Source organism: Remersonia thermophila, chromosome 3 (genome assembly GCF_042764415.1).
Source record: "Remersonia thermophila strain ATCC 22073 chromosome 3, whole genome shotgun sequence".
Lineage (NCBI taxonomy): Eukaryota > Fungi > Ascomycota > Sordariomycetes > Sordariales > Chaetomiaceae > Remersonia > Remersonia thermophila.
Genome location: NC_092219.1, coordinates 1,559,393 through 1,583,474, shown reverse-complemented (window position 1 = coordinate 1,583,474; position 24,082 = coordinate 1,559,393). Strand labels below are relative to the sequence as shown.

Genomic DNA, 24,082 nt, shown 5'->3' with positions numbered 1-24,082 from the left:
TTCGAGGCTTGAACAAATCATGTCTGCTCTCCAGGCGCGCATTGCTTTGCATCCAGGGCTCGAAGCGCTCAACGGTGCGAAAACGGTGCGAGCCTTGCAAGATCTCACTGTCCAGGTGGGGAAAGGTGGGGTTTGCTACCCGCTGTCGCTACCCGAAAGCAGCCCAAACAACCGGTACCTTTCTACGCGGCAACCGCTCGAGGTTCCAACAACAGCTTGTAGAATCAACCGAGGGCGATGGCTACAATGGCTTCTATCCACTTGTAGGGAGACCTATGGGGTGAGGCCAAGCTCAGGTAGATGCAACGGCTGCCGTTGAAGGGTGGACGCGCTGATGGCGCACCTCAGCCGGGGCCCCGCCCACAAGGGGGCACCACCCCGGCTCGCAGTCGGTCCGGTCCAATGGCCCAGCAAAACCTCCAGCCTCGCCATGACAGGATCGGTCTTTAACACGCAACGCTTTTCCCTCCCTCCCCATCCCGCCCCTCCCCCATGGGCTCCAGCACGCTGGATCTGGCCCCCTCGCTCCATGGTGCAAGTCTCCCGTATTCCATCCTGCTTGACAGTGACCAAAAGCTTGATTCCTCTTGATCGTTCGGCCAACGACCGGGCAAGACTCGCGTAGGAAGAGCTCAAGGCCCACCGCAGCTCCTCGTCGGATCAGGATGGCACACCCAGTGGTTCTGCCCATCCTGCTGTTTGGGTTCTGCTTTGAATACCAGCGGCGTCTGCAGTTCGACGACACGTGGGCCTGCGCCTTCCACACGAACAGGTACACCAACGAGGACGATGCGTTCTGGGACGACGTCGACGACGCCAACAAGGAGAGGGAAATCCGGTATGGAAACAACATTTGCGTCCTCTTCCGCGTGCTCCTGCACCTCGGGGACTTTTACAACGACAGAAACCTCTGGCAGGCCGTCGGGGAGGGGTTCGACACCAGCGCGACGGTCGTGAGGGAGACGGCCGATATCCTCACCAAGGCCCGCAGGCTCCAGCGAAACAAGCGCTCCAAAGACGTTTCCGACACGGCTCGCGCGGCCGACGACTGGATTGACTTCCTGGACAACCGCCGCTCTCGCTCCGCCCGCTCCTCCTTCGACGACGCTTCTTCCGTCTTTGAGGCAGCCGAGGCTTTCTTTCGGTCTCTGGACAAGAAGCTCCTCAACGCCTCGCACGTCCCGGTAGGCCACCGGCCCTCCTTCAGCCGCAACCGGCCGCCGCCGCCGCCTCCCAGTCGTTCGGCCGACGGCGCCCACAACGATTCCCTCCGACCCGGCTATCCTCCCGCGACCAAGCCCCACCGGCTGACCTTCAGCCCGAGAAAGCGTTCGGCCTCGCCGCCACGCTATCCCGATGCCAAGGCAAGACGTATCATTCAGGACCCTCGTCGAGAACACTCCAGGGGCGCTGATCCCAGGACCGGTCGAGGATACGATCGGCTTCCTCCGACCAGGACCGCCCTGAGCCCGCCCCCACGCGGCCGTCGGTCTCCGTCCAGCCACGGGGGGGGAAGATACAGCGGATTCACCACCGATGTGGCTGCGCCGCCCGGGTGGGAGAGGGAGAGAAGGCGCAGCGTATCCTCCACCGCCGACAGGGCCCCGCCGCCTGAATGGGAGGAGAGACGATACAGCGTAGGCTCCACCGGTGACATGCCTCCGCCGCCAGAAGGGGAGAGGGAGAGACGATACAGCGTATCCTCCACCGCCGACAGGGCTCCGCCGCCCGAATGGGAGAGGGAGAGAAGGCGCAGCGCAACCCCCACCGCCGACATGCCTCCGCCGCCAGAAGGGGAGAGGGATAGAAGGCACAGCGTATCCACCGCCGGGACGGCGCCGAGAAGCCCAATCTCCAAGGAGCCAGCCAGCGACGGAGGAGCGCCGCTCGCCGATCCAAGCAAGGTCGCCCGCCTGACGGAGCAGCAGAAGCAGCTGGCCGCCGCCGTGTCGTCCGAGCCGACCCGCAGGATCGCCATGCCCATGGCCGACAACGGCGACCTCGACGTCGGCGCCATGCTCAGGCTCATGACGGCCTTGACGGACTCGGTCAGGGCTCTGAAAGACGAGGTGGCCGAGCTGAAACGGGCCCGCCAGGAGCGGCAGGAGCAGCAGCAGCAGCAGCAGCAGCAGGAGCCCAGCTCGGTCCTGTCCGCCCTCGAATCCCACTTCCAGGCTCAAAACGAGCGGATGGACAAGCTCTGCCGCGAGGTGGCGGCCCTGCGACAGGAGCGGCGGGACGCCGCGGGCGGCGCCTCGTCGACCCCGCCCCAGTCCTCGGGCTCCACCAGCCCGCAGGCCGAGTCCCAGGGCCTGCCGCAGGCTCTGGCGTCGGTCGAGCAGGACCTGAGCCGCCACCTGAGCGTGCTCAAGACGCTCTGGTACCGCGGCGGCACGAACCAGGCGCTCACGGAGAAGATGGAGAGCATCATGTTGCTGCTGGGCAACGGGGTCGATGCGGTGCACGCCGCCAGGGAGGAATTGGTTGTTCCGAGGGGCGGGTTCGCGACGGCCAAGGTGTCGTAGGCCGCGGCGGGATTCCTTTGCCATGTCGAAGAGGGGGGGCGCCCGGTGGTGGTAGAATAGCAGTCACCGTAGTTGGTTGGTCAGGTGCTTGGTTGGCGACCGAGGGGGATGCGTTATGACGATATGTCTTGGCATACTCTTCTTTTTTTTCCTTTTCTTCCCCATGATTCCCCATAAGCGCTCTCTCAGAGTCGAAGCTTTGGCCCCGCATGTTTTCTTTTTTTCATATTTGTTCGTTTTCTTGTTTTTTTTCTCTTTTTTTTTTTTTCTTGGGTTATGAGTTCGGTTCTCTCACGTGTTGATATTCTGGGAGGAGGGATAGGATATATGAAGCAACGGATGCAGGACTGTCGCGCGACACGGATGGGTCATTTCTTTTCTGTTTTGGTGCCAGCCCAGAGAAACCTCATAGAAAAGTCCAAACGAATGGGATGCTGCGTTTCGTACATGTTGTCGTCGTCGCGTCGTCATGTCACGACTTGATCTCGGCACCTCCCCAATCGGTCAGGTGCACCTCGAGCGGATGCCCGCCGTTGCGTAGGATGATGACGTGGAAATCCTCGCCTCGCCGGCCGCCGTCCGTTCCGCCGCCGCGGATCCCGACCCGATCGGGGGCTGGAGCCGGCGCCGGAGCCGGAGCCGGAGCCGGAGCCGGGCATGGCTCGCCGTCCCCATCCTCGCCAGCCCAGGCTTTGACGGCTTCGTCGACCGGAAGCGCCGCCATCACCGCCCCCGCCCCCGCCTCCTCCTCTTCCTCGACGACATCGTCCTCGTCTTCCTCATGGGCCTCGGCGTCGTTGACCAGCTGGTGCTCCGTCCAGGGGGGCACCACGGCGAAGTCGCCTGCCGAGAGGTCGTGGCGCTCCGGCTCTTCCTCGTCGTCGTCTCCGTCCGAGGCGCCCGTCTTGTTGCTGCTGTTTCCCCGAGGCTGGGTCAGGAGGGCGCCGTTCCCGGAGACGGTGTAGATGATGGCCTCTTCAGAACGGGCGTCAGCATTTTCCACGTTTGCTCTCCCTTTCCGCCCTTGTTTTTTTTTTTTTTTTTTTTGTAGTCTTGGGCCCTCATCTGTCCGGCCCAGAGATACAAGGGAACGTACCTTGCTCGCCATGGTGGCGGATGGTTGTGCAAGACCCGGGCTTGAGGATGAGCACTGAATCGGAGAAAGAAAAAACAGGAAACGCAGGGCATCGGTTTAGCCGGGAGGCTCCCGAGGTGGGCTTGAACGTCGGAGACCAAGACGAACCTGATGCGCACATTGCGTCGGACTGACCCACAACAGCGTTGCGGCTGATGACGCGGACCCCGGGCCGGGCCGTGTTCCGTCGTCGCTGCCGCGCTCCCGTCCCGTTGGCCGCCGGCCCTTCTTTGCCATCCCGTTCGGAGCGGACGGGCGGCGGTAACGGTGAGGGTGGTGGATCGGAGGCGAGTATGTCTTCTGCTTTCGTGACCGAGACCGACGTGGGCAGGATCAAGGGGAGCAGCTCTTGAATGATGGGGAGGAAGGAAGTCATTTTGTGAATGACGTTGAAGGCGTGGGCCGTGTCAAGGTGCATTTGTGAAACGGGTGGAATGGGATGAGCGGACGAGTGGGGACGGGTGTAGACGTGTGACCGTGGGTGCGTAGGGAAGAAGGAGTCCCAGATGCGATGCTTGCTTCACGAGCTTTCCGTTGGAATCTCTGGCGAGTGATGATGAGAGAAGCTAGTGGGCTGTGAGGTGTGAAGCTTCACCTCCGTCCCGGTCCCTCGGTTTTATGTCGAGAGCCCCACCGCTGCCCAGAGCCCAATCGCCCGCCGCCCCGTGGGCCGCGGCTTCACCGTATGTCGACTTAGTATTAGACGCCCGAAGCGTCCAACTTTTGGGTCTAGCTACCTGGGGCCTGGGAGCTGTTGAGACGGTGTAATGCCGGGGGGGTGGCGGGGGGGGGGGGGTATTGTGAGGTCTAAGAGGAGTGGCAGGAAACGGCTGAGGATGGATTCCTCGTCCCAATGGGGTGACAAGGTGAATCCTCTGACCGATGCTGCTGACCGAATGTCTCAGCGCATGGATGACCTGCCAACAACCCTGGTTCTGCTCAGGGTTAGGAATGCGGTAGGTCCAGCGGGCGCAGCGGGCGCAGCGGGTGAGGTGAGCAGTGGATCCATCTGCGGGAAACGCCAGGCCGAAGGTGGGGCGGGAGGGGGGGGAAAGGGAGGGGACGGGAGGGCGGCGGAACGCGGGGATTGGTGGGTCCCTGCGATGACGACGAACTGGGCTCCAAGCAGCAAGCGCATCGGCCTGCCCCACCCGGAGGCAACGCTGAAGCTCGGCCGATAACGTTAGTTACAACCTACCAGGTAAGGTACAATACCTACCACCCAAGGTACCAGGACTTGTACTTCCAGGTTGCAGCGACTGCGTAACGTACACAGCACCTATCACACCTCAGCAACGTTGCCGAGTTCAGCACCCATTCACTGCCTTCCAGTACCTTAGCTACCGTCCCGAGACACTGCTGCATACCTAGGTACCGTAGGTAGGTAAATCAAGACGGTTCGCCAATGACGGTGTGACGTGTTCACACGCGCTTCAACGTCACCAAGCGGCGACAGTTTATTTTTTTGACTTTGTCCTCCATCCGCCCGGGCCGTCCGTCTAGGTGTGGTTCGGATGCGTCAGATGGACGCCAACAAGACGCAGGAAGAGCCGGGTGGCATAGAGCCCGCCCAGGTTCCGACGTCAAAGGGCAAACAGGCGCACGCCATGCATCCAGAGCAGCCTGCCACCCCGGATGCGCCATGCTGCCTCACGCAGCTCCCCGTCGAGCTCATCGCCAGCATCCTCTCGTACCTCGGCCCCGTTGACCTGGCCCGTGTCTCGAGCACCTGTCGCACCCTCTACGCCCACGCCACCGAGGACCGGCTCTGGCGCGCCCACGTCCAGGCCAACGTGCCGTGCCAGACCGTCACCTCGTCCTCCCCCTGCCCGTCCTTCCGCCAGCTGTACCGCGCCCACGATCCGCGCTGGTTCCTGCCTCGCTACAAGATCTGGTTCGGCGACTCGACGTACCTGGGCAGCTTGATCTTGGTCCGCTACGACCAGCACCGCGGCTGCATCGAGGGCTACCTGCTCCTGGCCAACAACCGGTCCACGGATCCCCCCTTCGCCGTCGACAACCTCTGGGTCTCCCCCTTCGAGCCCGACATCCACCTCCACCTCGACCAGCCCAGCTTCCGCCTGCCTGCGAACCCCCACCACGACCATCCTCGCGTCCACGGCAGGCCCGTCTTGACCCTGAAGCGCCGCCGCGACGAGGACGGCGCCGGCTCGGGCCAGCCGGTCTGGGAGCGCGAGGACCCCCCGCCGCCGTCCCCCACCGACCCCGTCGTCATGGATCTTGGCTCGTGGAGCTACATCAAGACCACCTTTCGCCTCGCCCGCTGCCTGCCGCGGCAACAAGAGGAGAACAGGGACCGCCGCCCTCCGTCCTCGCCCGACGCCGTCTGGCCCTCCCCCTCCATCCCTTCCTCCCACCGCGTCCTCGCCACCGCCATGTCCACCCACACCACCCTCGGCCCCCGCCACTGCCCGGCCTCGCGCCGCGACATCTGCGACCGCGCGTTTCGCATCGGTACGTTCCCGCGGGGCGCCTTTTTCGGTCCCGTCCCCGTCCCCGTCCCCGGCCTGGATGCAAGGTCGTCGTCGTTGGCTAACTTTGCTTTTCCCCAATCTCGCCACGCGCAGCCCGCGGCGCCTTCCACTTCCGGCCCGTCGCCCTGTTCGAGTCGCTCCCCGAGGAGCCGGCGGTGGGCGCGCGCACGCAGTTTTGCGAGGAGGTGACGACGTACGCGACGCTCGACCCGGCGCTGTACACGCCCACGCGCCGGAGGCCGCTGAGGGGGATCTGGGTGGGGGATTACGGCGTGCATGGGTGCGAGTTTTTGTTGCTGCACCAACCTGACGACGACGACGATGCTGATGACGATAATGATAATCATGACGCTGCTGATGCCGATGAGGATGACGATGATGAGGGCGAGGAGGCTGAGGCGTCCAAGTCGGAACCAAAGCCCGAGGCGGCCGGCGAGGGCGACGGCCTGGAGGGTGACCATGCTACCGCCAGCGACCCCTCCTCGCCAACGAAGACCCAAAAGAACCCCGCCAAGCACAAACGCAGCCAATACCCCGTCTTCCGCGGCCGCCTCGAGGCCATCAAGCTCACCGGCGATAGCAACGTGCCCCGCGGGCAAGCCTCCTTTGTCGTGGACGACCTCGGCGAGGGCGGGTTCGTGGGCGTGGCGGACGAGGGCCCGTTCGCCGGCGCCCGGCGCGTCAAAAGCAAGGGCCATATCGCGAGGGCAGGGTTTACTTCGGGTGCGTTTCCCTTCCCATGCCTCTCTCTCCACCATGCAACGTCGGCCATTCCGCTAACCTGCCTGCCTGCCTGTCTGCCTGTCTGCCTGCAGATGAGTACATCGACGGCGAGCTCGTCATCCTCTCGACCGATCTGCTCGCGCACAAGTGGTTCCAGCTGCGGCACGTGAGCTACTTCCGCCGCGTCGATATCGACAAGTTCCTTGTTCCCAGCTGAAACTTGGCGGGATGTTTTGAAGTGTATTACAGTACGAGCATAGCGAAGCCGGGGAAATTGTTTGCTAGCAAAGCACCGTTGGCGTTGACGGGTTTGGCGTCAGGCAGGCCAGGCGCTCTCGATATCTTGGAAGAAGAAGCTCAGCGGTCCGCGGAGAATTAAAAAACACGCGGTTCAAACTTGTACCTTGGTGATTGAACTGCGTACGAAAATCATGTCGTGACACCCCAACGCGATCGGCTACGCTAAGGTATGCGTAGGGCATGTATAGTATAGTTGGTTTGATCCATTCCCCAGCGGAATCACTAGTAATACCATTTCCAACAAAACACCCCTGGCACCCAGTCCAACCGCAGCGCCATCGATTCGAGGGGGAGGGAGGGAGGTAGAACTCCCCCTCCAGCCCTCGCAAATGCAGCAAACTCCAACCCCTTTCTACGTAGGACGCCAGCCGATGTCGCCAATGTTGAATGCGCCAAACCGAAACCAAGAAACACGCGCCAGATCAACCCGAGACAGCGGAACGAACACCATGGTAAACCATCGCCCAAACACCCGGCTCCCCAAAGGAAAAAAAAAAAAAGAAAAGAAAAGAAAAAAAGAAAAACCAAAGCCCCAAACCCCCAGCGCGCTAACAAGGCATGACCCCCAAGCCGGCTACTTCTCCCTTGTTGTTTCCCCCTGATCCTCCTTTCCAAACCCGCACCCATACGTCTCCCCGGTCGACCACGTCACCCCGCCCTCGCGCTTCTCGTCCGCCGGCGTGCAGCGCGGGCACACGCGCACGCGGTGCCACGCCGTGGCCAAGTTGCCGCGCACGTTGTAGATGCCGCGGTGCGACTCGGGCTGGGTGTTGTAGGCCTCGTCGGTGGCCTTGACGACGAGGGTCGTGCAGGCCTTGCGGTCGCCGCCCTTGTCGGCGCCGCGGCGGTCCTCGGCGGCCGGCACCGGCAGCGTCGGCAGCCTCCCCACGTAGCGCCAGCGCCGCCAGGCCCACGTCTTGCTGCCGTAGCAGGGCGATCCCGGGGACGCGCAGTCGTCCACCAGCTCCGCCTGGTCCCACGTCTTGCCGCCGTCCAGGGAAACGTCGACGCGCGAGATGGCACGGCCGCCGCCCGAGTAGGCGTAGCCTTGCATGGCGATCGGCTCTGCCGAGATGCTCGGCGGGCACGGGCTCGAGGCCGTCGAGGGCGCCGCGGTGGGGGTGAAGCCGACGTTGTGCGACACGGCTGCCATGTCGACGATGCCGCTGCCGTTGGCATTTCCGCCGCCGCGGTTGTTGCTGTTGCTGCTGCTGCTGCTGCTGCTGCTGCTGGCGGCCGAAGCCCCGCCCATCCACGGAACGCGGCCCTTCCTGACGCACTCGCCCACCCAAACGCCCGTGATGGCGCTGGTGACGGGCATCTCCTGGATGGCCGGCGCGCGGTCCCAGTTGGGATGAGGCCCCTCGTTGGGACCAAACGACTTGTAGTCGCGGCGTTGCCACTGGCTCGTGCTCTCCTCGTCCGAGACGACAATCTTGCTGAGCCACTTGACGGATCGGGCGGCGACGTGGCCGGGCACCACGGCGCGGAGGGGGAAGCCGTGGTCGCGGGGCAGAGGCTTGCCGTTCATGCCAAAGGCGAGGAGCACGTCGCCGCGCGGGTCGAGGGCCTTGGCGAGCGGGATGGACGCGCCGTAGGCCTCGAGGCCCGTGAGCTGAACGTGCATCGCGTTGGCATCGACGGCGTCGCCGCCGGAGGGCGCCGAGCCGTCCCGCCTCGTGGGAGCGGTGGCCTCGCGCACCTGGAGCCCCGCGTCGGCCAGCACGTCGGACAGGCGGACGCCTTCCCACTCGGCGTTGCTGATGGCGCCGACGCCCCACTGCAGGCCGTTGGTCTTGCCGGCATGGCGCGTCATGTCGTTGCGGCGGTTTCCGCTGCACTGCAGCACGGCCGTCACCTTGTGGATCGGGAACCTTTCCTTGAGGTCGCGCAGCGTGTACCTTTTGACATCGCCGTCGGGCAGCTCGATGGATACGACGTGCTCGTCCGCCCGGGCCTCTTCGACCACGGGCACCCACATGTGGTGTCGGATGTAAAACAGCTCGTTGGGGGTGAGGAACGAGCGGTCGAGCTCCTCGTTGGGGGGTTCTGCGTTGCGCGGCCTGGCCGTGTGGGTGATGAGCCGCGGGTCGCGCGGAGGGTCGTGGACGAACGGGTCCTCGATGCTCTCGGCCGGCGGCCGTCCGTCCGGGCCCAGATCGGCGACGTCGATGAAGCCGATCATGTACTGGTCGAGGATCTCGCGCACGTGCTTGGACTTGTGGATCGTAAAGATGTTCCAATACGGCTCGATGCTGGCGCCCGCCGCTCGCAGGATCACGTCGCCGCCGGGATGCGCCGAGACCCAGTCCGTGATATCGTACACCTTGTCCTCGAAAATGACCCACGGCTCGGGAGACGAAGCATCGTGCTTCCGGACGTCGGCGATGCGGTAGCGTGGGAGCGAGGGGTCTCGGTCGTCTTTGGGGAGAGAGGGCGCTCCCTCGATGTCCGGCTGGTCGTCGCCGAGGTGGTTGTACGCGAGGACGGAGGCGAAGAGACCGCCGCCGATCAGCAGGCTCACGGGTGCTACCCTCGACTGGAAGGGCGGCCGCGGCGTTGCCGGGACCTTGGGAGGATGGGTCGCTGCGGAGGTGGTGGACGGACGGGAGCGGCCCGCGTGGAGGTGGCGAGGCCGGGGCCGGGCCAGGCGACAGGAGAATCCCACCCCGGAGGCATCCCGTCGAACGAACTGCCGAAGGGCGGCGGCGGCGGCGAAGGGCCTCGGGGTTCGCGTGGCCATGGTGAGGCGGAGCAGAAGCAGAGGGAGCAGAGGAAGCCGAGGAAGCAGAGGAAGCAGAGGGAGCAGAGCAGAGCAAAGGGCGACGCAAGCCTGGCGGGACGTTGGGTATCTGGCTCCCTAGGCTCGTGCTCCCCTGCTGCTCTGGGGAAATAGATCGGCCGAGCGTCCAAGATGGAGATTTGATACAGAGGTGGCGGTCGTGTCACGGGTGACAGGAGACCGGGGGGATGTCAAGTGATCAGGTTTGTTTGGAATGCCGCCTCACCGCTGATCAACGAGATAAGAAAGACTGCTGCTCTGAGTTGGCAGACGAGACATTGATGCGCCAGGAAAAGCCACAGGTCGGAGAGAGAGCGCGTCCATGGTTGGAAATGAATGGGGTTTCGTCAAGGGGGGCTGCGTCTAGCTACAAGTAGGGAGTACCAGGTCCTCGTTACTTAGCGTATAGTACACGACAGACACCAGGCCAACCTGGAAAAGATGAGGTTGACAATACTGTGTAAGAGTCACCCACAGAGAAAAGACGCGGAACTCGGAGCTCGGCCGATGCTTGCCGCGTTGATGGGTCCCCCCCATTACGTCAGATCCCTGCACCCCCTGGGCCAACGTGACCTATGGGGACCAACGTGACCCTGAGGGCGAGCGACGGGCTGAGCGCTGACACCCAACCCCAACCCCAACCCCGAGTTCCGCCCGACATCCGTCCGGCTCGGGTGCCGCATCCGGACTTGGCCATCACGACATGACGGCACGGCGGGAAGAGTGGACCTGTCAACGGCACTCCCGATAGCTGGAATGGTATTACAGTTGGAGTTGAGTTTTTTTATGGTGTTTTTTTTTTCAAGCACGTCATTCTGGACCATGATGAGAAATGGAAAAGAAAGGGAAAAAAAAATACAACAACAGACAGTGGCGATGATGGACGGAGAGGAGGGAGGGGGGGGGGAGGGGGGGGAAGTAGAGGAAAAACAGTCCCGTTGTCCATTGTCCCCAACTCCCAATGACAAGACCAGGCTGAAAAGTGATGATCCAGGCATCCCTACCCACCAAAGATTGTTTATCCTGCTCTCTGCCTTTCCCTGTCAACAAAACGCCGTCCTGAACCTCAAACTAGTCCCCAAGATTTCCCATACCTTCCCCATTCGGGCCCTGGCCCCGACAACCCTTCTCCACCCTCCACCTCCTCCTCCTCCTCCTCGTCCTCGTCTTCCTCGTCCTCCTCCTCAAACGCTTCCACCATCACCACATCCCCTTCGTCAACCTCCTCCTTCTCGTCCGTATCCCCCTCTTGACTCACCCCAGCCCCATACCCAACCCCATACTCATGCCCACTCCTCCACCACCACCTCCCCTCAGGCTCCAACCCTTCAACGCCCTCCCACTCCTCCTCTTCCCACTCCTCCTCGTCCTGCTCCTCCTCGTCCCTCTTGGCCGCCTCCGTCTTCAATGCAGAAGCCAGCCTCCCGATCCCCCGCCCGGCCCGAACCGGCGACGCGCCCCGGACAAGCGCCTCCGCAAACGTGACGCTGCGCTTAGCAGCCGCCGTGCTCGCTCCTGCGGCCGGGCGACGGGCGGAGGCGCGGGGTCTCTTCGTCGGCGTCGCGGCAGGAGCGGCGGCCCCGGCGGTGGGTTTCTTTGCGCCCTCCGTAGCGTCCTTGGCCTTGGCGGTGGTTTTCGCTTTCTTGGTGGTCTTGGGGGCGGCGGCGGCGGGATTGGCAGGCTCGTTGGCGCGGGGGGGTGGGCGTGGAGGAGGTTGCACGCCCGGTGGTAGTGGCAGTGGCAGTGGTGGTGGTGGCGGCGGCGGCGGCGGCGGAGGGCTCGGAAGGGATGGCGAGGCGGTCGGCGGCGGCGGCTTGTCGGCCTTGCGCTTGCGGGCGTCGCGCTTCGGACGCCACGCGTCGTCCCACCTGCCCGAGTGGTCGGAGCTCGGGGCCGAGGAGTCGTCCGAGGTGCTTGCGGCGGTGCCGCCGTCGGAATCGAGGTCGTCGGAGAGACGGCCGGTGTGGCGCGGGCCGTGGTAGTCCCAGGGCTTCACCTTTCTCTTCCTGCAGGCGGAGGGAGGGCGTTAATATCCACAACGTCATGGAGGGGAGGGTAGATAGGTAGGCAGTATAGCCAAGAAATACTGACTTCTTCTTTTTCTTTGCCTTGTCCGTGGCGGCAACTCCTTCGGCGGCACCCGCTGCCTTCTCCTTCGCCTTGTCCTTGGCCGGCGGCTTCTTCGCCTTGTCTTTCTGCGCTTCCTTCGCCGGATCCTTCACGGTCTTCTCCTTTCGGGCCTCCTTCGTCGAGCCTTTGGCGACCTTCTTCGCCGGCTTCGCAGTTCTCTTCGTCTTTGGCGACACCTTGTCGTTGTCGTCGTCGTTGTCATCATCATCATCATCATCATCGCCATCACGCCCCTCATGCTTCCGCCTCCTCCGGGACTTGGCCTTGCCTGCCAACCACTGGATCTCCGCCTGGTGATTCTCCCAAAAGTGCGTCCTCCACTCGCTCGGCGACCAGTGCGCAAACAGCGGCTCGCCGCACCCAAAGTTGCATTGCACCGCCGTATGCTGCTCCCTGAGATGCCGGTCCATCCCCCCCGGCTCGTCGGTGGGAACGGCCTCTCCGCAGCCCTTGTACGGACACTTTTCGACACGGCCCAGCACCAGGTTGCGCATGTCGTGGTAATCGCGCTGCAGCTGGCGCACCTCGGTCGGGGTCAGCACCGACAAGGACACGACGGGGACGCTGTCGGCGCGGATGTCGAGGAGCCGGTCGACGGGGGGAGCGTTGACGGGTATCTCGTTGCGCATGTGCACGTCCAGCGGGCGCGCCCAGCTGTATTGCCGGAGGAAGACGGCGTCGTCGAGCGCGGAGCGGCGAGGGCCCCGGGGCGCTGGCGGGGACCACGGCGGCGCCGCGGCCGGCGGCGAGCCCTTGCGGACCCGTGGCTTGCCGCGCAGGTGGCCTTGCGGCGGGAGCTCGGCGTCGGGCGGAAGCTCGAGCTGGAACGCCTCGGGGCTGTAAAACTGCGAGGCGGACGACGGCTGCTCCTCCCACGGCAGGACCGTCTCGAGATGCCTGGCCGCATCGGTCTCGAAAAGCTGGTGGTCGTAGTGGCGCTTGGCGGTCGGGATCTGGGCGTCGTCGCCCAGGCCCCGGTACAGCAGCGCGGGAGGCGTGTCGTAGATCTCGCGGAAGCCGAAGGGTTGATGCTGGGCAAAGTTGCGAAAGCCTGCCTGTGCGCGTTAGCTACCTCTCTGACATACACGAAACGGTCGGGCAGCTCGATCCACGCACGGGGTAGGCGATCCAGATCGGCAACGTCAAGGTGCACCTCGGGATCGACAAGCATCCTCGTGATGAGCCTCCATTCGGCGTCGCTGAGGGTCGGAGCGACGAGGAACCCGGGCTTGTCTCCGTCCGAGTCGCCCTGGATGATGTTGATGTACAGCCGTTCGGGGGCTTCATCGACGCCCTCTCCTCTCCTCGTCAGGATGTCCCACGCCAGCTGGCGGAATTGGTCGACGCTCAAGGCCGCCGGGTTCCATTTCCACGAGCCGTGCTCCGGAAAGTCTACGTCGTCCAGGGTGTACTCTTCAAAGACGGGCCGCAGCGTGAGGAACTGCGGGAACAGATCGATGCCGTTCGGGCCATTCGTAGGCGGAGTCGGCTTCGATCCGAGCCAGGCCATCCACTGCGTGATGCGGCCGGCAAGCTCCGCAAAGGCGCCGTTCAGATCGCCCTGGCTCCCGGCGATGGGCACCACCACGTCGGCGCCCTGGTCGGACACCAGGAAGACGTTGGTGCCCGGCAGGTACACCTCGACGGAGCGCAGCTCGTGCAGGCTGTCCTCTGGCAGGGAACTCTCGATCAGGTTCATGATGCGCTGCCGCAGGTACGCCGGATCCTCGGCCAGGCTCCTGATGAGGTGCTGCTCCTCATACGGCTGGCGGGAGCCAGGAAGCCAGAGGTGCCAGCGATCGAAGCCCGTGCTGGCCTCGAGGACGAGGGGTGCTTCGGGGTTCTTCTCCCAGTGCGCGACGACGGAATCCCAAAGCGGAGGCGTAAAGAGGAGCCCGCCGTACACGGCGCCATCGCCCGAGGTCACGCCTGCTTTCTTGATGGTGAACGCGGCGTCGGGCACCGCCGGCGCTCCCGGGCGGTCCTCTAGCCGCCCGGCCGCCAGCACGCGGCAGACGTTGGCCATCCACGGTCCGTAGTGGTTCGCATAGACCACGTCGCGCGGGTTCTCGGGCATGCGAAGGTACGCCACGTCCGGGCGTTCCAGGAGGTCCGCGTTGGGCGTGCCGCCGCTGTCGCTGCCGCGTGCGTAATCCAGCACGACCTTGAGCACCCGGTGCGACGCATCGGGCTCCCACGTCCACGGCACGGGATCGGCCGGGCCGGCAGCGAACAGCGCGTACCGATACGCCGCGTCCTCCTGGCCCTCCTGCCCCAGGCGCTCCAGCACCCACTCCCACGCCAAACGGTCGTTGGAAAAGTCGCCCGGTCCGCTGCCCCAGATGCTGAGCCCGCTTTCGCCCCGGCGGCGCAGGAATCTCCTGCGCGTCGACCAGGCGGAGTAGTCCTGGGTCTTGTCCATGAGGTACAGGTTGTAGGCGACGCCGGCGCGGTTGTCGAGGCCGAGGAGCCGGTCGATGGCGTCCACGAAGGTGTAGAAGACGTCGGTGCGGAACCAGACTACGCCTTGGTAGCCGTAGAGAGGGAGCCAGCGACGAGGCGTGTCGGAGGAGGGGCCGCCCAGGGAGATGTCGAGCCTTTCGGCAAACTCCTCGGGAGCGGCCCAGCGGCGCGGGTGGTGGCTGTTCGGCGCGTGCTCGTGGAGCTCCCGAAACAGGTTGCTGACGTACGGCCTGGGAGATGCGCCTCCACGAAGAACGAGCTGCTGTTCCGGGAGCGGGTCGACATCCATCATGCTGTCTCCCCCCAGCGACGGGGCGTCGGGCTCGTCATCGATCAGATCCGCATCGCCGCCTCGGAGGGCCAGCGACGGAATCAAGTCGTCGGTCTCCAGCGTCTGTTCCTCGCCCTTCGCCGGATAGTAGCTCTCCAAGACCGGATCCGGCTCTGTCAGGGTCTGTCAGCACTCCGTACCTCTACCGCCCGCGACCGCTATCACGCGCATGTGGAACCAAACTCACTTCTGACCCCAACATCCCTCGACCACCCCCGCTCCGTATACCCGTTCAAAAACCTCAGCTCGTCCCCCGGCCCGTCCACAATCACTCTCCGCTCCCACGGTCCCCCCTTTGTTGCCTGGCCGTTGGTCGACCCCAGCCGTCCGATGGGCGACACCGGCAGCCCAAACCACGCCATGGCCAGCTTGAACCCGAGATCCGCGTTCGGCGCATGCTCGCGAAACCTCGGCGAGCCAAGCAGCTGATCGTATCGCCAGGCGTTGTCCTCCCGCAGCGCCTCGAGATGGCGGCTGTTCGCGATTCCCTCGAGATAGGGGCGCGGGCTGAGGAGGAGCTGCTCGTGCTCGGTAAAGTACTCCCTCAGGATGCTGTCGACGGAGGGCTGGTCGGGAAAGCCGGAGAGGAGGGACCGGAAGGCGTGCACGACGGCCGTGAAGCGCTCGGAGGAGGGACGGATGGCGAGGTCCCAGCGGTCGGCGGGGTCCTTGTTCCTGAGGGCCTCCGGGGGGCCGCGGGGGATGGGAGATGCGCCGCGGGTCAGGCGACGCTTGGCATCGGGGGCGTCTGAGAAGGGGAAGAGGCGCTTTTTGGACCTGGACGAAGACCGGTCGGCGTCGGAGCTGCCGCCGCCCTGGAAGAGGGTGGATATTGGCCAGAACGGCATCACGAGATGGTTGGCTTGGAGTTTGTATTCGGCTGGGTTGCGTTGGCTATGAAGCTGCCTTGGAGTGAAGACTCGGAGCCTTTGGAGAAACAGCATCGAGGGCAAGGGAGGGGAGCTCTACGGACGAGGCTTGTATGGTAAACATATCCGGACGATGGGACAAAGGGGGAATGACGATGGTGATGGTGTTGCTTTGGCCGCATTCCATCTAGGAGAGCTTGTCTTCTTTGGGTGGTGTCGCATTGTTCTTTGTCAGGAGCTCTCAACTCGGCGTTGAGGTCTGGGCAGGGCATGGAGAGACTTGACAAACAAAGACGCGGCAACCTGCAAACGGAAGACAGCTCAAGCTGGATTGTTTCCGGCACAAGACGTGCTGTTCATGATGATTTGGCTTGTAGCTCTACACAATGAGATGGTAACCTGAGGGGGGGAGGGGGGAGGGGGGTCCTATAGCATGGTTAATTCATTCCTAGAGGCATTGTACGGACAGGACGGGAGATTGATTAACAGTGCCAAGGAGCGCCACTGACTGTAAACACCAGCCACCTGGGAGAAACGGAAGCCGGATTGCCATGGAATAGAGACTTTGTTGACCTGTCTACCGTAAGGGGCTCAAGGTACCTAGTTACCCGAGAAGCAGAGAGCAGAAAGACAATCTTATCCGAGAGACTGGTTCTCAGGCTGGGCACGGAAGGCCAGCTGGGTACCTCGAGGGGGATTGCATGTCTCTTGTAAGAGTACGGCTCGACAAAGACACCCAAACAGGACGATAAGTGCAGAAACGAGCCTTATCGCGAGTTATTCAACAACCTAGGCATGGCTTCAAGTCCGAGTCTCATCATTTCCCCTGATCTCTGCCTCTCAGAGGGAGAGCTTCTCATTATCGTCCTCGACCCTTTCTTTACCAAACCAGAACAAACATCACAAAAAAAATCCATCGAGGACTGACAAAAGAAAATCAATGGCTTATTATCGGTTGTTGAAGAATATCCCAGGATTGGAGACCAGGAATGATTGCTTCGTCTTGAAGAGGACTGTCGTCCAGCGGGCTGTACGTACTGCGTATATACTGTGTAAGTACCTTAACTATTAGTGACGGGTAACAGGGCGCCGGTTCCGCTTAGCATTGGCTGCCGGATTGGGTTGCGCAGGGGGCGCCCCCAGGGGCTGAAAGGTCATGGGTCGGGACGGACGCAACAGCATTGACCCTAACCCTTCGCTATGTTTTAGCTGGCTTCAGCTGGCGCCCCACCGTGCACCCTCCAATGCGAGGGGCCCCACTTGGGGTCCAGGGCACAACACGATTGGGGAGAGGATCGACAGGGGGTCCACTTTCTGGTCGCCGGGGAAACCGGACTGGCCAAAACAGTAAATTGAATCAGACCCATGCTCGGCTTCAGGTCGCAAAGCCAAACTTGCTTGGGTCTCCATCGAAAACGAGAAACGTCATTTGTTTTTCCCCGTTTCTCGTGTCCACTCGCTTCTGCAACTCGCTTTGTCAACACATTCATTCCCTCCTTCGGGCTTCCTTGAACCCTTTGTTTATCTCTCCTCCAGTATCTATCCGACCTTGACAACCACCACCAAGAAAATTTCCTATTGATTGTTTGCTGCCCCCGCTGTTTTCAAAAGTGCGCCCGTGACATCCTGATCTAGCCCTCGCCCGCTTGCTGGAGGGCCGCTGGCACCGCAAGCCCACATGGACCCAAACGCTTCCTCCATCACGGTCGCTGTGCGAGTGCGGCCCTTTACCATCCAGGAGGCTGCCCAGCTGTGAGTGACGTTGCGAAGCCGACCTCGAGCCCTCCAGCGGCGCTGACGCACGGCCAGAGTCAAGCATGACGACACGACCCTGTTCTTGGGCGACGGCTCCCTGGCCGCAGCGCCCACCCCGAAGCTCCAGCAGCGGGGGATCCGTTCCGTCATCAAGGTTGTCGACGACAGGTGCTTGTACGGATACCCACCCACCCCTGCCGTGCGACCTTGTGCGCGGAGGCGGCCGCTGACCCCGTCGCAGAGTGTTCGATCCCCCCGAAGACAACCCCGTCCAAAAGTTCACTCGATCCGTCGTGCCCACCGCGGCCAAGAAGGTCAAAGACCAGGTGTTCGCCTTCGACCGCATCTTCGACCAAACCGCGACGCAGACCGAGGTGTACGAGGGAACGACAAAGGGGTTGCTGGATAGCATCCTCGACGGCTACAACGCCACCGTCTTTGCCTACGGCGCCACCGGCTGCGGCAAGACGCACACCATTACCGGAACGCCGCAGCAGCCCGGCATCATCTTCCTGACCATGCAGGAGCTCTTCGAGAAGATCGAGGAGCGCAAGAACGAAAAGGTCACCGAGGTGTCGCTGTCGTACCTGGAGATCTACAACGAGACCATCCGCGATCTGCTCGTGCCCGGCGGTAGCAAGCAGGGCCTGATGCTGCGCGAGGATTCGAACCAGGGCGTCACGGTGGCCGGCCTGACCAGCCACCACCCCAAGGACGTCCACGAGGTCATGAACATGATCGTCCAGGGCAACGAATACCGCACCGTGTCGCCCACCGCGGCCAACGCCGTGTCGTCGCGCTCGCACGCCGTCCTCCAGATCAACGTGGCCCAGCGCGACCGCGACGCGTCGGTCAACGAGCCGCACACCATGGCCACCCTGAGCATCATCGACCTGGCCGGCAGCGAGCGCGCCAGCGCCACCAAGAACCGCGGCGAGCGGCTCATGGAGGGCGCCAACATCAACAAGTCGCTGCTTGCCCTCGGCAGCTGCATCAACGCGCTGTGCGACCCGCGCAAGCGCAACCACGTTCCCTACCGCAACAGCAAGCTCACGCGCTTGCTCAAGTTCTCGCTCGGCGGCAACTGCAAAACCGTCATGATCGTCTGCGTGAGCCCTTCGAGCCAGCACTTTGACGAGACCCAGAACACGCTGCGCTACGCCAACCGGGCCAAGAACATCCAGACCAAGGTGACGCGCAACGTCTTCAACGTCAACCGCCACGTCAAGGACTTCTTGGTCAAGATCGACGAGCAGCTGGCGCTCATCAACGAGCTGCGCGCCCAGCAGAAGGAGGCCGAGAAGACCTTCATGGCCAAGTTCCGCAAGCAGCTGGACAAGCGCGACGCGATCGTGCGCGAGGGCATCCTCCGCCTGCGCGCTGCCTACAACAACGCCGAGGCCGAGCGCGCCGAGAAGCTCGGCCTCTTCAAGAAGCAAAAGACGATCGAGCGCCGCATCGCTCTCCTCTCGGCCTGGCTTGCGGCCTTCGACGCCGTGTGCGACGCCCACGGCGACGAGGACGCCATGCCTGCCAACCTGGTCGCCATGCGCAAGACGGCCCAGGGCATCCTGGCCGAGCTCGAAAACAGCCGCCACCACCTCCATCAGCGTGCAGAGCGCTGCAACTGGGAACGCGTTCTCGACACGGCCCTGAACCACACGCTCTCCCAGCTGCGGGCCGAAGACGGCCTCGGCGAAGGGACCGCGCGAGACATGCTCACCATGGAGGCGGAGCTCCTCAAGTCCAACTTCATGCGGGACGTCTACCGCGAGGTGCTGGAGCAAGACAAGGCCGGCGATGCGGGCCTCGTGCAGGTCGTGCTGACGGCCCAGTTCGACATCCTGTCGACCCTGTCCGAGACGCTCCACATGAGCGAGGAAGAGGCCGTGGCCCAGGCCAAGACCATGGTAACGCGGCTCCTCGAGATGGGCTGCTCGGCCGCCTCGCAGGTCGTCAAGCCTGACGGCTCCATGATGCCTGTCGAGTCGTTCCCTCCGACGAAGCGCGGCACCCCCCGGCGCAAGAAGTCGCTCAAGATCGACACCAAGCCCGTCCCGCAGCCGCTGTTGGCTCCTCCGACGGCCCTCGTGTCGCCTGTTAGGGCATCGCCCCGCCGGCGGAAGCTGGGCGGGTCCCGCAAGAGCGTGACCTTCACGCCCGTCAAGAAGACGCGCAGCGTGCGCTGGCGCGACGACGAGAGCGAGCAAGGCACCCTCGCCGACTACGAGAAGACCCCGCAGCGGTTTTCGTCGCCCGAGAAGCCGTCCCCGGAGAAGGACCCGCAGGAGCGGCCTCCGGTCCCGTCCTACCTCGGCCGCTCGGATTCGCCCCGGAGCAACTCCCCAACGCTCCCTCTGCCTGACGTATCATCCCTCAGCATCAGCGGCAAACCCAACCGCTTCCAAGCCGGCTTCCTTTCCAAGAGCCGACCCTCGGTAGGACAAGACGCCGCCACGGGCGCCGCCGGCTCTCCGGTCCCGCCCACGCTCTCCTTCAGCCTCGCCGGCTGCTCCGACACCGACGACAACCGCTCCACCCCTCTGCGCAGCCTCCCGCTCGGGCGAGCGACTAACTCGCTCTCGCCCCACGGCGCCAGCACCGGCAGCCCCAAGCTCCCGACAAGCCTCCGCTCCTCCCCCAACAGCGACACGGACACCGCCAACAACGGCAACACGAGCAACGCCGAGAACGAGGCGCCCGCGCCCCGTCGTCTTTCGCCCGCATCCCGCCTCCCTCGCTCCTCGTACGGCTCGGTCTCGGGCTCTGATTCCGAGCTCGACCCGCTCAAGATCCGCTCGGCGCTGCAGATCGCCAAGCGCCGCGAGCGGCTGTCTCTGGGCGCGGGCACGTCGGGCCTGAGCGCCTTGTCGGCGGCCAAGAAGCGCGTCTCTAGCGTCGGGTCCGTTTCGCCGCTGTCGACAGCGACGGGGAGCATGGCTGCAACGGTAGGCGGCCATAGGAGGGCCAGCGCAAGCTACTCGGCCCCGGTGAACCACCACGCTTCGAACGGCATCTCACGGCATCGCAGGGCTAGCACCGACCGCGCGGGCAAGAAGAGCCCGCCGAGGCCGATCCCCGTCACGTCGTCGCCGAGCTCGGTGGCGGTGACGACGGGGTCGGGGAGCGGCATCGGCGCGAGGCGGGCGTCGGCGGACGCCGCGAGCGGGTTGCTGGGCGCCAAGGCGCTGACGCCGGCGCAGGCGAGGAGGATGGGGCTGGGCAGCTTGAGGGGAGGCAGCCCGTCGTCGAGCAAGCCGCTGGGCTCCGGCGCTGCTGGGAACGCGGCCCAGCCCGCGGTGAGGCCGAAGCCGAGCATGGTGTGGCGGTAGATGAAAGTCTGGGCTGATTATGATGATGATGATGCGTACGTGTTGGTTCGGGATGCTCGAGACGGGCGGTTGTTCTTTTCTCGTACCATAATTCTTGGGGTTTCCTTGTTCCGTCTACGCGGGTTCGGGGTTTGGTTGAGGGTTTAGATGGCAAGACGGGTGAAACAGGGCTGCGGGCAGAGCACCCTGGGAGGACAGGCGTTTGCTGGGTTCTTGTTATTTAGTCATGGGCTGCATCCGTGATGAGAATGAGGTGGATAGACTGGTGATAATCAACCCCATCATCATCACCCTTGACCTGTCGAGGGGGTGCGTGTTTGAGGGTGCATATGCTTATGCTTGTTTCTTGTCCGTCTGCTTGCTGCCACCTGCTTCGTCTTGTCGTTTCTGTGTGGGCCTCTTGTTTCTTCCTACCTCTACCATAGGGTGAGTCGGTGTCTGAAGGTGTTTGAGAGAGAATGGTGTTGATGGTGGGCAGTGTATGGTAGTTCATATCTGCCACTGCGGGTCTACGCTCGTTACACCGCATGCTACGCAACTCGGCGTTTCTGGAACATCGCGCCAAGGTGGTCATGGTGTTGTCTGGAAGTCATGTAGCCCTGGCATTTGCTTGACTGCTCGCTTTCGTACACGTCTGGGTTGCTCTCGTTCTTTTTTTTTTTTTTTTTCGTGTCTCGTCCGAGTCGGCTAGTCGCTCATCACGGGGCCTCAAGAACAAACGTCAAGAATCACCGAGTGGTGGATCCAACAGACACCATGGTCTTGTTCCTATGATATACGAAGCCATCTCGACAGGCGAGAATGAATGTCGAGGATGGCTTGGCCACCGTTTCCAAATCTCGACGCAAAACATGCAGGGTATCAACGGGCACACGGCCTCTCTCCTTCATCCAACACCGTCTGTTCTGCTCGACGAACCAACGACATCCGCGGCTCTTTTACGCCTTCTCGGCGGCAGCCTCCTCGGCCTTGGTCTTCTCGGCATCGGACCCGGATCCGGCCGCGGCGATCGTCTCGCCGTTCAGGATCTGCGTCAGGCCAATCTCGTTGTTGATCTCGACCATGCGCTCAAAGTCGGCCTGGGCGGTACCCTCGGAGCCAAAGACGACGTCCTGGAAGAATGCCCGCGTTAGCGTATTGCGCTCTGCTCATCATCCTCCTGTTGCGAACTGCCGAAGGATCCGCAAAGACAGAGAGGGGGGGGGGTGCTTCACTCACCATCTCCTCGAGCGTGAGACGCTTCGTCTCGGGCACCAGGAACCAGATAAACGCCGCGCCCACGTAGGTCAGGAGGCCAAAGAGGATGTAGGTGCCGTACGGGATCGCCTCGAGCATGTCGGGCGTGACCTGGCCGACGATGAAGTTGTTCATCCAGTTGCTGCTGGCGCCCAGCGCGACGCCGTAGGGGCGGGTGCTCAGCGGCCAGATCTCGGCCACGATGATCCACGCGCAAGGGCCCCACGAGTAGCCAAAGTGCACGACGAAGAGCCAGACCATGCACACGGCGGCCCAGCCCGCGGCCGCGTGCTCGCTCCACCGGTCGATGTTCTTGGCGACGAGGATGGCGATGATGATGTGGCACGTGCCCATGCCGATGGCGCCGACGGTGAGGACGGGCTTGCGGCCGGTGCGGTCGATCCACAGCACCGAGGGGATGGTGGCGATGAACATGACGATGCCGACCACGCCGGTGGCGAGGAGGGAGGTGGTGTTGAGGTCGAGGCCGAGCTGGGCGAAGATGAAGGGCGCGTAGTAGAGGACCGCGTTGATGCCCGTCCACTGTAAAAGGAGCGGGGGTAGAGGGTTGGTTAGCAGGGAGGTGAGAGGCGACCAAGAGAGGGAGAAATAGAGAGAGAGATGGTAGGAGAGGAGACGAACCTGTTGGAAGAACATGGTCACCGTCGCGACGATGACGCGCTTGAACATGGCCCGGGTTTGGAACAGCTTGCGGATGGCAACAAACTGCAGCTTGAAGACGTTCCAAGGGGTGGGCTCGCGCAGCTCGGGGAACAGCTCGGCAACGGTGCGCTTCTCAAACAGGGACTGGGCCTTGATCTCGAGGAACTCAATGTCGACGAGCTCGTGGTCGGGAGGCAGGCCGCGCAGGCTCGACAGCACCTTGCGCGCCTCGTCCTCGCGGCCGTGGTGGATCAGCCAGCGCGGAGAGAAGGGCATGAAGAGCATGCCCACGAAGAGGATCGCGGCAGGGCCCAGCTGGAGGCAGGTCGGGATCAGCCAGGCGGCGTCGGACTGGGTCTCGCCGGTGCCGCCGATGAAGTTGGTGCCGCTGCGGGTTCGGTTAGTATAGTAGAGGCGGACGGGGGCGAGGCTACCAAGCAGATGGGTGGAGGCTGTGTGGGCGCCTACTAGTCAATCCAGAAGCTGATCATGATACCGAAGCAGATGGCGAGCTGCTGGGTGGCGACCAGGGCGCCGCGGACCTCAGGGGGAGCGACCTCGGAGTTGTAGATGGGGATGATCATGGCCAAGCTACCGACGCCCATGCCGCTGCGGGTGTGTCAGCGAGAGAAGCAGAGAGACGGCGAGATGCAGCGCCGGTGCAGAGGGTTTGCTTACGTCACGAAACGACCGGCCAGAATGGCGTTGTGGCCCACCGACACGGCCGTGGCTTGAACGACGACGCCGATTATGAAGACGGCGCAGGCGACGAGGACGCCATACTTGCGAGAGAGGACTTCGGCGAGGAAGCTCGAGAGCAGCGTGCCGATCCAGGCGCCGAGCTCAAGGATGGCCGTCAGCCACCCCTTCTTGGACGCGTCCAGGGTGTAATCGCCCATGTCTGGAGGCCTGCCGTGTCAACTTCCGTGGCCTTTCTTTCGCATCACGTCTTGCGATGGATGCACTTACGCCTGTTGAAGGCCGGCATGGCCAGCACGCCAGAGAACATGCCCTGGTTGTAACCGTAGAGCACACCGCCGATGCAAGCAAAGGCGGCGACGCGGAAGACGCGGAAGTTCTTCCACAGAGCGGACGGGCCACTCTTGCCCATCATGGCCTGCCGCTTGTGCAGCGCGGCATCGTAGAAGCCGGCCGTGCCGGCATCAGCTCCGCCGGCCATGTTTTCCTAGGTGCGATCCTGTGTCCTGGATGGGATCCTAGGGCAGAAAGCAGGGCGGTCAAGCAAGCTCGTCGACGGGGGGGTGAAGAGCCAGCTATCAGACGGAGGGAAGAGGGCCCATTCCAGGTGAGAGGGAAGAGGGGAGAAGAAAGGCCGGGCCCAA

At 63.4% G+C, this 24,082-nt stretch overlaps 7 protein-coding genes across 7 annotated transcripts; 3 read left to right on the top strand and 4 right to left on the bottom strand.

Moving 5' to 3' along the window:
- Positions 1–665: 665 nt before the first annotated feature.
- VTJ83DRAFT_3256 (uncharacterized protein) lies at positions 666–2,525 on the top strand (the record flags this gene model as incomplete). Its single annotated transcript, XM_071009614.1, has 1 exon — positions 666–2,525. One exon carries the CDS (start codon positions 666–668, stop codon positions 2,523–2,525), a length of 1,860 nt encoding a protein of 619 aa, XP_070867134.1.
- A 472-nt stretch (positions 2,526–2,997) lies between these two features.
- On the bottom strand, positions 2,998–4,078 carry VTJ83DRAFT_3255 (uncharacterized protein; the record flags this gene model as incomplete). The annotated part of the gene is made up of 3 exons (XM_071009613.1): positions 2,998–3,500; positions 3,622–3,675; positions 3,769–4,078. The coding sequence occupies 3 exons, from the start codon at positions 4,076–4,078 to the stop codon at positions 2,998–3,000; spliced, it is 867 nt and encodes a 288-aa protein (XP_070867133.1).
- Positions 4,079–5,174: 1,096 nt separating this feature from the next.
- On the top strand, positions 5,175–7,095 carry VTJ83DRAFT_3254 (uncharacterized protein; the record flags this gene model as incomplete). Its single annotated transcript, XM_071009612.1, has 3 exons — positions 5,175–6,135; positions 6,249–6,878; positions 6,971–7,095. The coding sequence occupies 3 exons, from the start codon at positions 5,175–5,177 to the stop codon at positions 7,093–7,095; spliced, it is 1,716 nt and encodes a 571-aa protein (XP_070867132.1).
- A 657-nt stretch (positions 7,096–7,752) lies between these two features.
- On the bottom strand, positions 7,753–9,921 carry VTJ83DRAFT_3253 (uncharacterized protein; the record flags this gene model as incomplete). The annotated part of the gene is made up of 1 exon (XM_071009611.1): positions 7,753–9,921. One exon carries the CDS (start codon positions 9,919–9,921, stop codon positions 7,753–7,755), a length of 2,169 nt encoding a protein of 722 aa, XP_070867131.1.
- A 1,105-nt stretch (positions 9,922–11,026) lies between these two features.
- Positions 11,027–15,732, bottom strand: VTJ83DRAFT_3252 (uncharacterized protein; the record flags this gene model as incomplete). The annotated part of the gene is made up of 4 exons (XM_071009610.1): positions 11,027–11,966; positions 12,052–13,141; positions 13,207–14,997; positions 15,072–15,732. The coding sequence occupies 4 exons, from the start codon at positions 15,730–15,732 to the stop codon at positions 11,027–11,029; spliced, it is 4,482 nt and encodes a 1,493-aa protein (XP_070867130.1).
- A 1,699-nt stretch (positions 15,733–17,431) lies between these two features.
- On the top strand, positions 17,432–20,840 carry VTJ83DRAFT_3251 (uncharacterized protein; the record flags this gene model as incomplete). Its single annotated transcript, XM_071009609.1, has 3 exons — positions 17,432–17,505; positions 17,563–17,682; positions 17,750–20,840. The coding sequence occupies 3 exons, from the start codon at positions 17,432–17,434 to the stop codon at positions 20,838–20,840; spliced, it is 3,285 nt and encodes a 1,094-aa protein (XP_070867129.1).
- A 938-nt stretch (positions 20,841–21,778) lies between these two features.
- VTJ83DRAFT_3250 (uncharacterized protein) lies at positions 21,779–23,919 on the bottom strand (the record flags this gene model as incomplete). Its single annotated transcript, XM_071009608.1, has 6 exons — positions 21,779–21,952; positions 22,059–22,619; positions 22,719–23,127; positions 23,208–23,348; positions 23,418–23,640; positions 23,709–23,919. 6 exons carry the CDS (start codon positions 23,917–23,919, stop codon positions 21,779–21,781), a joined length of 1,719 nt encoding a protein of 572 aa, XP_070867128.1.
- Between the last annotated feature and the right edge of the window lie 163 nt (positions 23,920–24,082).